Source organism: Trifolium pratense, linkage group LG2, assembly GCF_020283565.1.
Source record: "Trifolium pratense cultivar HEN17-A07 linkage group LG2, ARS_RC_1.1, whole genome shotgun sequence".
Classification (NCBI taxonomy): Eukaryota; Viridiplantae; Streptophyta; class Magnoliopsida; order Fabales; family Fabaceae; genus Trifolium; species Trifolium pratense.
In genome coordinates, this window is record NC_060060.1 from 40,783,570 (window position 1) to 40,799,332 (window position 15,763).

Here is a 15,763-nt window from a genome sequence, read left to right on the forward strand (position 1 = left end):
CACAAAATTGAATGGATTGTTTCAAGATGACGTGATAATGCAAATTTGGATTATGTGCAACATGCATCTCAATCGTCAAATCAAGATCAGATAATCTATATTTTAAACATGGTTCTACTTTAAAATTTGAACCATCATAAAATTGTGACCACACACGACTCGAATCTGTCAATAATAATATCACAATAGGTCCTAGTAAATGCATCTTTCTACATTAACTCGTTTATCTTCCATGCAAAATTTATAAGGCACATCTTGTCTGGGCCCAATTTTCATTCTTGTCATGTCATAATTTTATTAGAAAAAAATAGTGAGATAACAGCTATAGACGAGAGACCCAAAGGGTGGTAGGTCATACAAATTCATTAATTAGTTGAATCGATTTGATTGTTCATACTACAAGCAAGAATGGATGGGACTCCAAATGTGAAATTGTCGACTAAATGTCATCTCCCAAATCCACAACTTGATTGTATGGGTCGAACGGGACCTCAAATATCAAAGTATTCCACCAACACGTACAAGGGTTTCCCATTCAAACGTTCACGACCCTGTCACATTCATATTCAGCATGGTCATACAAACATTTGATCGTTTTAGTTAAATATGCTTATAAAAAAAACTTTAATATCGTCTATTCTAACTAAGAAAATATAGTCGCTGAGTTTGACATAGGTTAGGCTTTAGACCCCTGTTGATCGACCTGGCCTATTTTCATTTTTCACTCTAGACCAAGGAGCAACGATAATTACAAGATTAACAAAATCAATTTTTTAATCCCAAAAATATAAAATATATTGACTAAAAACACATGCATTGAGGGATTAACAAAATATAAAAATTAAACAAAAAAACTTAAAATATTTTTTAAACCAAGACAAATATATTGAGAAAATAAAAAATGCACATACCTTAAGTTCTGGTAATTCAATGACACATGCACACTCAACTACTTCTGCTCCCACACGTTCTAAAAAACAACAAAAAAAACATGAATTTAATGAAGGAAATCCATAAAGTAAGACAAGATATGAAAAATAAAGACATGGTCATCACCTAGTAAATCCATAGCTGCACCAAGTGTTCCACCAGTTGCAATCAAATCATCAACCACAATAGCACGTTCACCAGCTTCAACAGCTCCAACATGCATCTCAAGACAATCCCTTCCATACTCCAGAATATATTCTTGAGATATTACTTTGCCTGACATACAAGATTTTGTTACCATAAAGAAAATATATACTATATATATATGGGACAAAGTTATTTTTAGTCTTTTGCCTGTCACAAGATTTTGCCTGACAAAGACACATCAAGTTTCATTTACCAAAGCACAATTTAATATAATTTGGACCATCTTTGACCAAAACAAAAATGTTTCAAGAAAATAGTACTAATTGATATGATAAATTAACAAAAAGCTTAAATCTTTTAAGTGTGCTTAACTGAAAGTTGAAAGGAGTTAAACTAACTTATTGATGAGAAATGTTCTGTTAAATTAGCCATTGAATAAGAGAATAAATGCAAAATGTAATCTGACGGTCAGATCCTCTCTGACTGCAGGACGCATCAAGGCACAATTGTGCGAGGAAGAAATCAAGTTTTGTACCTTGAAAAGTATTTATTTCCGTTTGAAACGGATTAACTAACATACTAGCAATCAATGTTGAAACACAAGTAAGGAACAACCTCGTGAACCATTCTCATAAATATATTGCACATTTGCTTAGACCATGCTATGCAGGATTGTGAAGTGATGAAACAGTGAAGAATCAATTGAGTGTTGATAAAATTGTGTAGTAGAACAATAAGCATATATAGTGATGCAAGTAAAGAGGGGAAAAAGAATAAAATCAAGGGTCAAAGTATACCAGGCAACTTCTTCGGTTTCCTTAGGGGTACAAACTTTGCTCCTATTGCCAGGGCAATGGGAGGACCAAAAATAAATCCTCGAGCTTCGATTCCTGAATAATAAACATGAGAAGAATTAATTCACAACACATGATTTGATAACAATGCATGTACTATTGCTGAGTATATGTTCAAAACCATCAAGAAACAATGGACGAAAGGGTCAAATGAAATAATCAGTTTTACCATTTTGTTTCTACTTGCTTCAAATCAAGGAATTCTAAGAATTAATCTCATAATCTTCATTGTTTGTCATTAAAAAATATGAATAGTACAAATAACTTACAGAGACGATAATCACCATAGAAGTAAGAAGCGCACCAAAATATTGATTATACAACAGCATTAAGGTTACAACTTACAACATTAAACAAAAGTGAAAATGGATAGAACGGTAGACACGGATTAAATAAGCCATAAACTCTTATGAAAAATAAGTTGAAAATAACTTACGGACATGTTATTAGTTGTTTCCATAAACTCTTCCCAGATAATCACACTAGTATTTATGCCACTAGATAAAGTTTAAATAAGCCGACCCGAAAAGCTACATGGGATCCAAACATTAAAGAAATAGTCCATACTATAACAATGCTAGCTTATTCAAGCTTATTTCTATCACAAAGACCCCAAGCTCATAGACATGCAAACAAACACCCAAAAGTCCAAAACAATAGCAATGCCAACACATTACAGATGTAATGATGCCAAAATACCTATTGATAACTAACACATGAAAAAAAAAAAAAAAATTGGTTAAGTAGTCTGTGGTTACTGGTTAGAAGTTCAACTTTTAAGGTATATAATATAACTGAGAAATCTTATATTCAAACTCCGGCTTCTACATATTGCATTGTCTCTACCGTGTTCACAAGAACAATAATAACACATGAAAAGTATTGTAAAATTCTTCATCTTACATTGGAGTCTATAATTGAAGAGAAGCTTCCGGGTATGTATGTCTCACAAAACACATCTAAATATAATGACAAACCCCCACCAAATCCTAATGTGGACACAAAAGGACAAGTCACACACTGCCCTATTGTGTTCTTATTCATTTTCTAATAATAATAGTTGTATAGTACTGAAAGGTTAAAACACAAACAAGATGCATAGTTGTATAGTACTGAAATCTAAAATAGAATTCAAAGTCACCCCAACAGTATTTTGGAGGAACCCACAAATCATAATATAATAATAATGGAAGAGGGATAAATCCACAAAAATCCAACAAGTTGGAACATGCGTGAAGTGGGTCCATTTTACACAAGTTGAAATCAATTGATCAATCAATGGTCCTCCAAGACAAATGGATCCACAAAGAAACTAGAACCACTTAAGCTAGAAAACTTAAGAAAACAATCAATGGCACCACCCACTAAAGCATAAACAAAGTCAAACAAAAAATCATTCACAAAATATACAGTTACTTCCATTGTATCATGTCTCTTTAAAAGCACTCAAAAAAACCACCAAAAACAAAGAACCTTACACCAATATATATTATAAACAAAAATCACTTTTTACATTAATTGAATAACCAAATAGTTAATAATACACTATCTATCAGATGATCTGATGAACTGATACATCAGTTATTCAATAAAAGTGATCGAGAATGCAATAACCGAATAGTTAATACACTATCTATCAGATGATCTGATGAACGGATACATCGATTATTCAATGAAGAATGCAATAATATTATACTATAGTCCTACCCAACTTTCTTGTATGGGTGGACCCCACCACCTTCAATCTAAGGATAGTGATGACACCCTAACATTATTAATAAAAAAATGAAAAAAACAAAGGAGTTGAAGTTCATCCATTTATTATTTGGATTAAAAATATTAGCAACATTTTAGTCTTTTTATTTATTTACCTGCAACAACAGAAATATTTTTGCCCTTATAACGTTCAACGAACAAATCAATTGTGTCCTTAAAAGCTTTGGGATCCAGCAACAGAGTTGTAATGTCTTGGAACATGATACCTGTTGTCATTGCAACAAAACTATCAGAAACAAAAATAACGACCCATTATCTCTAAGACAATAAAGCTTAAAAATTGGAGAAAAAATATTAAAAAATGAATCAATAGACTCATGGGTAGAGATGCTAGTTCCTTGGTAAAAAACAAACGAGGGAGAAACAGAGAAAGGAGAAGTTAATTTATGGTTAAAGTAGAAAACAAACCGGATTTAGGAAAATTGGGGACGACACGAATTTGAGTTTTGATGCCGTGAAGACGAGGATCCTGGTCTGTGTAAGCCGACATTGTGTGTGTGTGTATGCAAACAAGTGATGAGTTGAGTACAGAGAAGAGAAGAGAAGAAGAAAATGAAAGGAGAAAGTGGGGATAACAATTTACTATGTACTATATTTATAGAGAGAGAGAGTCTGTGTGTGCGCATTGTTGGAAAATAAAGTTTGATATCAGTATAAAAGACACATTTTCGTTGGAGAATTTGTGAAACGTAAAAAGTGGGTTCTTCCTTCTAATTGAATTTTTGGTATGTGCATAATGCAAAAATTAAATCTCTAACGACATGCTTAAGTAGAAATTTAAATTTACTAACGACATTGTCAAAAAAAAATAAATCATAGGTACACTCTCATCCTTTGACATCAGCCGTATAGAGAGGTATCCTTTGGCCAGAATCATTCTGATTAGGTAAGATCGGGAATATAACTCCGTCCCAAAATATAAGAGAAAATTGGTCAATAAAAGTTAATGTATTTAGTTCAAATTTTTAACCAAATAAAACAATTTTCTTTGACCAATTTTCCTTTATATTTTAGGATGGAGGGAGTATTTTTTAACCTCACTTGTAGTGTGCAGTTTTCCTCTACGGTACTGGTGTCTACGATCCTTGCATTCTACGTATAAGACTAGTGTCATTATAAACATGGGGAGTACAGGAAATGTTTTATAAGACTAATGTTTTATTATCTTTTGACCAAGTCTTAAGTCTATATTCTTAATGATTATTTTAGACCCCAGGAAATTTGAAAAAGATTAAACTTCCTTGTATTTAACTACATTAATATTCATTCGATAAGCTGCTAGTTGATGTTTATTCAACTACCCTTAATTGATTGTCACGTCGATTTCAACTGATATGCAATTCGTTTTAAAGTTCAATTGTATTAATGGTGATGATTATACTTCTTCTTTTACGTTAAAAAAAAAATAAACATCATCATTAATATAATTGAACTTTAAATCCTTTGATGTATTTGTTAATTTTAAGACACCATCGTTGAGAAAAAAAAGAAAAAAAAACACCATCGTGATGATATTATATCAACAAGTTGAGCAACGAGCACCAAGTGATCAATAGTGTTAATCATCAAGTTCTTAAGCTTCCTTTTCTGATTAGTGGTCCACTCCACTAAGATCTACGAAGTGAATGGAAATTCTTAATTAAAAAACAAACTAACATTTTATATTTTACTAAAAAACAACAACTAACATAAGTAGCTAGCTCCCGTCACTCATAATGTATAATAACCCCACATACAAATGGGTTCTTAAATCGTTTTTTGAAAAGAAGAGTGAAAAAACGTCGGTGGATTTATAATTATTTTTTTATGATAGGTAGATTTATAATTTTGGTATATGAATAATACTCCTTTCTATCATCAATATAAGAATCAAATTACGTGATCAAATACATTAATTTTTTATTAAACCTAAAAATAATTTATTTGAACAAAACTTATATGCATTTCTTTAGATGCAGTTTTTTCTGTTCCTCTCACAAAAAAATAGTTATTTATATTTTTTAATTAAAAAAAGAAAAAAGAAATTGTTTTTAAAAAAAATAACTTCCTCATGTATCTAACACAGTAAGAACTGTGGATATGAAACTGTACATAAGTTTGGTCAAATTTATTTTTATATTAAGAACCGCAATGACTACTACAAAATTAGTTAGTAATAATTTCATTTCATATGAAAATAAATAAATAAATAATTTATTTTCACTAAATAAATACAGTAGTATATTTTAAAAAATTATACAAAGACAATCACGAGCATAATATTTTTGGTCATAACATCTACGCATATGACGACGGTATCTTGCTTCCCATGTACGCTACATTATACCACGTTCATCTACGAGACAATTATTCCACCGATTCACAACAGGAAAATACATGTTGGAACATTATGCATTTTTTCTACAAATTTCCAAAAATTGTGTCAATAAAAAAAAAATATTCCAAAAATAAAATGCATTATGACCCAATTTAACCTAACCCTCGTATTTTTTTTTCTGCAATACTCAAATTAGTAGACAATATTTTTATATTAAGGATTAATTGAAAAATATTTTTATGTTAAAAACTAATGTGAGTATTAATTTTAGCAGACTAGATTGGACTGTCAAGAAATTGTAAGAGATTAAATTGTGTGTTCACTTTTTTTTATATGAAGGTTTAAAATTGTAAGATATTTTTTTTACAAATTTTATTTAAAACATATCATAGATTAACAATTTATTAGACTAAAACTGTCAAATTTTGAAATAAGAAGACTAAATCCGCAAAATAGTGAAAATAGTAGATTAAAATTGCAATTAAATCTTTTATAAACCAATGAAGTATCAATGATGGAAACAAGACATTTCAACTAAAGAACATATTATTAAAATTTCAACTAAAATTACAATTAAGTCTTTTATAAATCAATGAGGTATCATTAGAGGTAGACAGGACTAGACCAAAACTCGAATAATGAAAAAATTTAAACAATTATCTCATTAAAAATCTTATAAAAAAACAATAAAATAAAATTCAATAGAGGAAAAAAAAGTAGTATAGCGCATACAAAGCAAAAAAAAAAAAACTTAATGAGACATATATGAAAGAAACACTACAACGTTTTTTTACTTTAGACCATACTTTACTTGCACACGGATAAAATAGTGTTGTTGAAAATAGGAACAAACAACCATTTTAAAATGCTGCTTATATATAATTTACATATATACTAGTACATTAAGAGTGTATTTAATCTGCTAAAAACAATAAGGATTTGGACAATACTATTCCAATTGTAGTGTATTTTATTTTAAAATAGTACATGATATTGGCCAAATTGGGGGAGAAAGAATTGGACAAAAACCAAAATTCTTGCCATTTACTAAAATGAAAAAATAATTATTATGTTTCAAATACAAGCTATCTAGAAATTCAAATCACATTTCGTTTATCAAACATCATACAAAACAACAAAATATTTTAGCTTGACTATCCTTCTAGTTAGTATACGACTTATAAACGCACAATTCTCCTTTTCTCAACATGCCTAGCTTGTAATATGATATTGAGATTAAGACTTACATCCATGATAATATTCTTTAACTAGTTATTAGAAGTACTAATTAAGTAGTACTTCAATTAGAAGTACTAATTATCGATTTTTTTCTTACTGTACCCCCACTTTTTTTATTTATTTCCGTAATACCCCTACTTTCAAAATAATTTCCGTAATACCCTTTTTGGGGACAAAATCTGGCGCGAGCAGGTACAAGATGATGGCGGAAATGAGGATTCCACCATGTAAGGATGAATGGCGGAAATGGCAGGCCCGCCATGTATGCACAGATGGCGGAAATGGCAGTCCCGCCATGTGCAGGCTCGTTTTTCGTGCCTGCGTTAGAAAGCATGCTATTTTTTATTTATTTTTTACGTTTTTTTTGGCCAAAATTGGCATTTTTTAATTTTTTTTAAAATAAATATAATTAATAAAACTAATTGAAACGTTGAGTTCCCGGTGATTCAAAGTTGGCGGTAATTATAATTAATAAAACTAAACATTATTAAAAAAAATTAAAATAAATATATACATTGCGAAATATATTTTATTAAATTAAAAATTTCTTTATTCAGTCTGCTATCGCAAAGCGTGACTTAATAAATTAAGGGCGTAACATTACGACGCACGGGTCTATTACTAGTTATCAATGAAGTAAAATTTTGTAACCATTTTTTTTTAATGGCAAAATTTTTGTAGTCATATCTAAAAAAAATCAACTTCATATCGATGGGTATTTTTTTTAATGGCAAATTTTCCGTGCCTGCGTCATACAGCAGGTTTTTGATGTTTTCCTTTGTTGAAAAAGAACCACTATCGTTTGTACGTGACCTTAAAAAAAATTGGTTAAGTTGTTGTATGTGATTTATTTTTTATATTATGTCATTTTTTTATATCGTACATTTGATGAACAACTTGACCTCTTTGAGTGCGTGACATTGCCAAACAACGTTCACTATCTTCAAAAAGATTGTATTTTAATTTCAACATATTTGAAAGATTTATGATGTTTTGAAGATGAAGGAAGTGTCCATTATGCCCCCTCAACGGTCCATTTTTTCACTGCTCTTTTACTGTTGAATATTTATGTTACATAGCCGTTGAAACAAAACAATTACTAGTGGTTTAATTTGGAATTTTGAATTGAATGCATGTGACGCAACAGACTAATGATATCTACCGTCCATTTTACCATGTAAACACGTACAAAAGAAATTACATAAAAAATAAAATTAACTACGGTTAACCAGAGGGTCCGCTTGCATTAGGACATTCTCGATAGTTATGACACATGTAGTTTTAGTGTGTATTATTAGTACTATTTTAATAAAATATATTTCGCAATGTATATATTTATTTTATTTTATTTTTAATAATGTTTAGTTTTATTAATTATAATTACGCCAACTTCAAATCACCGAGAACTCAACGTTTCAATTAGTTTTATTAATTATAATTATTTTAAAAAAAAAATTAAAAAATGCCATTTTTGGCCAAAAAAATAAAAAATAGCCTGCTTTCTGACGCAGACACGGAAAACGAGCCTGCACATGGCGGGACTGTCATTTCCGCCATCTGTGCATACATGGCGGGCCTGCCATTTCCGCCATTCATCCTTACATGGTGGAATCCTCGTTTCCGCCATCATCTTGTACCTGCTCGCGCCAGATTTTGTCCCCAAAAAGGGTATTACGGAAATTATTTTGAAACTAGGGGTATTACGAAAATAAATAAAAAAAGTGGGGGTACAGTAAGAAAAAAATCCTAATTATCACTATATAATACGGTAGATAATTAGATTTTGTGTTGTCTTGCACGTACAGGTACAGGCACTAAATTAAAAGACTGTTGACTAGTGTTGGCGCCTTATCCAGCTAGCTAGCCACCAAGGCAGCTGTAATAACTAGTACGTAATACTCTCTCTGATCCTATATACAAGAGAAGTTTTACTTTTTAGATTTATTGTAAAATGAATATATTTATATATTATAGTCTAAATGCATTCATTTTACAATGAACTTGAAAAACAAAACTTCTCTTATATATAAGATCGGATGAATTACTTTACTACTACTTCCTACTACACAATCTGTGACTACCCCATCTCAATATTTGTGTATCAAATGTAGCTTTCAAATCTCCACAGTAATATTCTGTAGGCATCTCTTGTCCCTTTCGCATTAACCCAAATTTCTCAATATCTTTCTTTACTTATTTAACCACCTCATTTAGTAGTAGTAAATTAAATATTTTAGAACACATTTTTATTTCAGTTATACTATCATTTATTTTAAAAGAGTGAATATATAATTTACTAGTAGTACATAATTGATAATTGGATTACATCCTTAAATTTAAGACAGTGACAGGAGACCCATTCGGTTGTTGGCTACGTTGTGCATCTTTAGTTAGTAGCACTGTCTTCAAATCAATGTCCCCTTCTCTATGGTTATTTTAATTTCCCGAAAGCAATGTCAAATTAATTACTGTAATGAATACAGTACCAAACCAAATGTAATCCTGCATGATATATACTGTAGAAAATCTAAAAAAGGAAGTTGATCTAGAAAGGGAACTGAGCAAAAAGACCCTTTGCTTGTTGATGGAGGTGGCGTATGTCATCAAAAGGTAGGAGGAATCTGCCCTCTACAAACCCCCTAAATAAAGCAAACGATTTTCTTATAAATGGTCCCTTCGCTACTCTACCAGTCTACATGCATAATTATATTTTCCAAAATAAATCTTCTCATATGAAATTTATATGTTGAAATATAGTGTATTTTTTTTAACAGCAAAATATATTATTATTATTAAAATTGATTTTTGTACAAGACGAACATAGAATGGAAGAAACAGAACTACAAAAATAAAGGCGATGTATATAAGCGGAACATTATTGAAGAAAACTAAAACCGACACCACCTAATAGAGGTCAACTTCTAATCTCATACTTAGAACGATACTCTTCAATCTCCATACTACCAAAAAGTACACCAACCCAACCTAAAGCTATGCCACTAGACTCTAACTTCCGCTCTCGAATCAAAAGTGTAAATTTAGATCAAATGAATTTGAATGATGATAGATAACATTTTACTCTTTCATGTGTAAATTACATATGAGATAAATTATTCCCTTATACTTCCTTGCGCTTTTATCGAATAAAATTTATGTGGATCTCATCTTTGTGATTTAAGATAACGGCATAGATGATTTTGGCTAACCGAAAGGTTGATTCAGAGTCTTTAAAATGTTTTTTGTTGATCCGGGGGAGAGTTATGACAACGAGTGACACTTTCAAGGATAAAAGTGGTTGTTTACTTTTATAAGTACGCTACTCTGATTCAAGACATAAAAGATCTTCTTAAGCTTAATTAAGAAGTGCGTATTGCCCACACTCTTCAGGAAGGAAACACTTGTGCTGACTTTCTTGCTAAACTTGGAACCTATTCTGACTTAGATCGTTTGGTTCATCATACCCCTCTGCATGGTTAAAGGGAGCTCCTCTTTGCAAACTCTACTGGAACTTGGTTCTAGAGAGCATGTATGTTTCTATGATTTTGGTGGTCTATGGGCAAACTTATAATTTGGGCCTAATTTGAATTCTTAAAAAACATTGAATTCAACCGCTAAAATCTACTTTTTTTAATGAAATTACTATCATGTTAACAATCGTCTAATTTGAATTCATTTCAAATGCAAGACTTTTGACAATATTAATGCTAGATGAAAAATCTTCATTTCTATATTTTTCAAAGTACAACATTATACCCTCCACTTTTTTTTCCCATTATTATTGTAACTTCAACGCACGTTTAATTTAGATTGCAATTTCTTATGATATATCATTGTAAATATAAATAATTATTTCTAACGGTATTATTGTAAATATAAATCTAAAATATATTTAAATTTAAAATCTTCAAAATCTATTTAGGCATATTATTTTTAACCATTAAAAAATTTGGTATTTATGGTCTGTTTGGAATAACTTTTTTTTGAGATTATACAAAACAACTTATGCAAATAAATAAGTTTTTATTATGTTAATTTATAAGTTCCAACTAACATAAATTGGATTTTTATAAACTATTTTTTCATAAACTACCTTGACAAATTTATAATAATACATAAAAAAATTATTTATTTGTATAAATTATTTTGCATAAGCTTAAAAATAAGTATTTCAAACAGGCCCTTATTTATTTTGGCATATATAATATTAATATACCCCTAAAAAGTTATTTTAGGGGCCTAGGGTCATCGTCCTCTTCGCCCTCCCTCACATATGACCCTACTAGAGAGTGTAGTTTCCTTTTTGCTTTTCTTTTTCTTTAGCTTTGTAACAAAAAAAAAGTCGCCCTCTTCGCCCTTCCTCAGATATGACCGACTAGAGAGTGTAGTTTCCTTTTTCCTTTTCTTTTTATTTAGCTTTGTAACAAAAGAAAAATCATGTTTGAATTAACTTGGTTTTGAATTTATGCAAAATAAATTATGCTAAAATAAATATATTTTTATGTATTATTATATGTTTTTCGATATAATTTATGAATTTTTTTTCTAAAATTACAATTTTTATTAATAAAAACTTATAAATTAACGTATTTACATGAACTATTTTCAATTTTTCATAAGCTCAAAAATAACATAAATTCAAACGTGTCCAAAATAAGTAATTTTCTCACATTATGCCCGTAAAATGTTAGATATTGTATTATTTATTTTTTGACAGGAAAATATATTATTGATTTTATTATAATTTTACTTCACGTGAATGAATATGGTCGCATTTGTAAGCATTCCAGCACTTTACATTAACGATTCATTTTGATTATTTCATTTTGGGTCTTGTTAACATGTGCCCTTAGGGCACATGTTAAGATATACCAAAATAGAAATTCAACATTTAATGATATAAGAAATTTAATACTTCAAAAGTCAAAATGCACAAATTAGCATTTAATAATTTCTATTTTTGCTTCCTTAACATGTGCCTTAAGGGCACAAGTTAACATTCTCCTTTCATTTTATTATTTGAGAAAGACAAAAAAACCAACCAGTTAGTCTCCTTTATGCCAATTAAATTCATCATGTCCACCGCAACTCCACTACTCACACCACGCCACGTGGCAGTAATCGGTGCCGGCGCCGGAGGTTTAGTTGCAGCGCGCGAGCTCCGTCGAGAAGGACATCAGGTAGTAGTTTTCGAGCGAGGAGACCAAGTAGGTGGATCATGGGTTTACACACCAGAAGTAGAATCCGACCCACTTGGTTTGGACCCGAAGCGGAGGTTAGTTCATTCGAGCCTATACAATTCACTCCGAACCAATCTGCCTCGGGAGAATATGGGTTTCCGAGATTACCCTTTTAGAAGAAAAGAAGAGAAAGGAAGAGATTCTAGAAGGTTCCCGAGTCATAGAGAAGTTTTGATGTATTTGCAGGATTTTGCTGCGGATTTTGAGATTGGTGATTTGGTGAGGCTTGAGACGGAGGTTGTGTTTGCTGGATTGGATGAAGATGGAAAATGGACGGTGAGATCTAGATCAGTTGATAGTGATTGTGTGGATGAGATTTATGATGCTGTTGTTGTTTGCAATGGACATTACTTTCAACCTCGACTTCCTCATATTCCTGGTTAGTTATTTATGTATTGTCCACTTCTCTTGTTTGTGTCTCTTTCTTATTTATATATGGCCCACACTCTTCCACATCTACAAAGCTTTTTTTAGGAGTGAAATTTAAAATAGCCTGAAATTTCAAAATTTAGGCAAATATTTCTGAAGTTGTAAAACGTCAATCAAATCGTTCGTTTACTCCGCCTATTTTGATGACGTGACGATTAACTGCATACATGGTACATGCCAACGTGGTGCCACATCACAGGAGTAATTAATTAGGGTACATGTCACACAGGAGAATTGACTAAAATTTGCAAAACAAGGGGGCTAATTGCTCTAATTTCAGTCAATTAACCCCTTGATTTTGTAAATTTTAGTCGATTAGCCGCTTGTGACGTGTATCATGATCAATTAGCCCCTCACGTGACGTGGCATGTATGCAGTTAGTAGTCAAATCATCAAAATAGATGGAATAAATGGAGTAGGGGCAATTTGATTGATATTTTACAATTTCAGAGGGCTATTTGCCTATTTTCAAATTTTAGGGTTGAAATTTCAGGGGTATTTGACATTTCACTCATTTTTTTTAGCATTACAAAATCATAAATTTTTATTTTTTAAAAAACATTATCGGACGGTCGTTAAAATTTCTCCTGATAATTTTAAATATTGGTCACCATGAATTTATACTCGGATATAAATAAATAGAAAATTGTCTCATAAATATAATTTAGTTGATAACTATCATAGACATTATTAGAGGGGTCATAATTTGATCCTGAAATTTTTCATTTCTCCACGCTTAGCGAGTGAGTCTAGCACAATATTTGACCAAAAAACAATAGAAGTTATGTTATTTGATAAATGATACTAGTACATTCAAATTATGAAAAAGTTCAGCTTAGCAATTTGGATGGCCTCTTTTCAGGCATTAATGCATGGCCAGGGAAGCAAATGCATAGCCATAATTACAGGACACCTGAGCCCTTTCAAGATCAAGTGAGTTTTCTATGTAGAACGTCTCTAACTTATTAAAATAAAACAATTCATCGTAAGAAATTACATTCATGGTTCGTTATCCAATTTTTGTGTTGAGTAGGTTGTAGTTCTAATAGGTGGTGCTGCCAGTGCGGTCGATATCTCTCGAGATGTGGCAACCGTTGCTAAAGAAGTTCATATTGCAGCTAGATCTGTTGAAGATGATAAGCTTGGAAAGTTACCTGGCCACGTTAACATGTGGCTTCATTCTATGGTAAAACTTGTCATCTATGGTGAGAATTAGATGGCCATCATGACATTAACATCCATAAACTTGTTTGACAACTGTTGCTTAGATTGTTTGATCTTCTTGATCTTATAAAACAATGCAGATTGAACGTGTTCATGAAGATGGTACAGTGGTTTTCCTAGATGGAAATGCAGTAGTTGCTGACTTCATTGTACATTGCACAGGGTATGATGCTCAGCATTTCCTATTAGTAATTTTTTTTAAACCAGTATCTCTACAATTGAGACAAAATCATGCAGATTAATTAAAAGAAAAAACGGCACCATCGTTGAAGTCCATTTGTTCCTTTTTCAGGTACAAGTTTGATTTTCCTTTCCTTGAAACCAACGGTGTAGTGACCGTAGATGACAATCGTGTAGGACCACTCTACAAGCATGTTTTCCCACCGACATTAGCACCATGGCTTTCATTTGTTGGGTTGCCTTGGAAGGTTGTTCCCTTGTGAGGGTTTTTCATCATCATCGTCTTAAATCAACTCAATTATGTTTGATTCTTCGGTATCCTAATATTAACAAGTGCATTGAATTGATTGCAGGTTGCTCCCTTCCCATTGTTTGAACTGCAGAGCAAATGGATAGCTGGAGTTTTGTCTAATCGAATTGCGCTTCCTTCTGCAGAGGAGATGGCCGAAGATATTGAAGCTTTTTACTCGTCACTTGAAGCATCTGGCATTCCGAAGTATCACACTCATAATATGAGCACAGGCCTTACTCAGGTGCCTTTCTGTTAGTTGTTTTATCAACTTGTTTTTAGCATGTTTCTTCTTGTATTATAGTATATATGTAACTTAGGTAACACTTGCCCAAAAAAGGAATTCAAATATGATTAGACAGAACCAAAATATACTGTTTTTTTAACCTTGATTTGTTTCTAAAATGCATCCAACATGAAACACTGCAAAAAATGTAACTAGTTATTAGTATTCGTTAACAGAAACCTGATATGTTAGAGGGTGTGTAATATTGCAGTGGGACTACAATAATTGGCTTGCGGATCAGTGTGGTGTTCCTGCTATGGAAGAGTGGAGAAGGCAAATGTATATGGCTACATCTAAGAATAGGCTCTTGCGACCTGAGACTTATCGCGATGAGTGGGACGATGATGAACTGGTTCTACAAGCTGAGCATGAATTTGATAATTATAAGTTCTAATGTTGTATTGTTTTGAGATTTACCAAGCACAAGCTATTAACGCGCTCTGCTCCGGTGTTATTCTTAACAATCAAAAGTCAGCTTTACCGTGCAGTTTTGAAAAGAAAATTTTATACCTAAAAATAAGGATGTAATTATATATGTTTGGAATACTTTCAATAATTATTCATCAAGTAATGAAGATGTGATAAACTGATAATGATGTGATCACTTTTTTTTTTTTTTTATATTTTTAATATTACTATTTTTTAATCACTTTCTATTTTATTTTTTTAATGTTTCTCTTTAAAATAATAGTTGCAGTATGGATTAATGCCTTCACAGAAAGATTTTTTATTTGAAGAATATAAACATAACTAGAATGTGAACTTGTTTATTTGGAATGAATGTTGAGTTAATGATCACAGACAATAGCTAATGTACTAAGATTAGGCTATTAGTCACCAGACTTTCGTTATCAG

At 31.5% G+C, this 15,763-nt stretch overlaps 2 protein-coding genes across 2 annotated transcripts; one reads left to right on the forward strand and one right to left on the reverse strand.

The window, feature by feature from the left end:
- Positions 1–345: 345 nt before the first annotated feature.
- LOC123909117 (adenine phosphoribosyltransferase 3-like) lies at positions 346–4,332 on the reverse strand. Its single transcript, XM_045959890.1, has 6 exons — positions 4,116–4,332; positions 3,803–3,913; positions 1,875–1,967; positions 1,057–1,206; positions 912–970; positions 346–551 (listed from the first exon to the last, which is right to left on the reverse strand). The coding sequence occupies exons 1-6, from the start codon at positions 4,195–4,197 to the stop codon at positions 492–494; spliced, it is 555 nt and encodes a 184-aa protein (XP_045815846.1). The 5' UTR covers positions 4,198–4,332; the 3' UTR covers positions 346–491.
- Positions 4,333–12,035: 7,703 nt separating this feature from the next.
- Positions 12,036–15,498, forward strand: LOC123909874 (flavin-containing monooxygenase FMO GS-OX-like 4). The gene is made up of 8 exons (XM_045960801.1): positions 12,036–12,079; positions 12,266–12,879; positions 13,792–13,862; positions 13,963–14,115; positions 14,234–14,316; positions 14,446–14,581; positions 14,687–14,866; positions 15,120–15,498. The coding sequence occupies exons 2-8, from the start codon at positions 12,318–12,320 to the stop codon at positions 15,300–15,302; spliced, it is 1,368 nt and encodes a 455-aa protein (XP_045816757.1). The 5' UTR covers positions 12,036–12,079; positions 12,266–12,317; the 3' UTR covers positions 15,303–15,498.
- The last annotated feature ends 265 nt before the right edge of the window (positions 15,499–15,763 follow it).

Bases quoted from the DNA above. Each gene is read 5' to 3' on its own strand.
- LOC123909117 (XM_045959890.1), bottom strand. From the start codon at position 4,197: ATGTCGGCTTACACAGACCAGGATCCTCGTCTTCACGGCATCAAAACT. The intron at 1,968-3,802 runs GTAAATAAATAA...TTTATTATTCAG, and splicing joins AAATATTTCTGTTGTTGCAG to GAATCGAAGCTCGAGGATTT. The intron at 1,207-1,874 runs GTATACTTTGAC...CTTGTATGTCAG, and splicing joins GAAACCGAAGAAGTTGCCTG to GCAAAGTAATATCTCAAGAA.
- LOC123909874 (XM_045960801.1), top strand. From the start codon at position 12,318: ATGCCAATTAAATTCATCATGTCCACCGCAACTCCACTACTCACACCA. The intron at 12,880-13,791 runs GTTAGTTATTTA...GCCTCTTTTCAG, and splicing joins TCGACTTCCTCATATTCCTG to GCATTAATGCATGGCCAGGG. The intron at 14,116-14,233 runs GTAAAACTTGTC...AAAACAATGCAG, and splicing joins ACATGTGGCTTCATTCTATG to ATTGAACGTGTTCATGAAGA.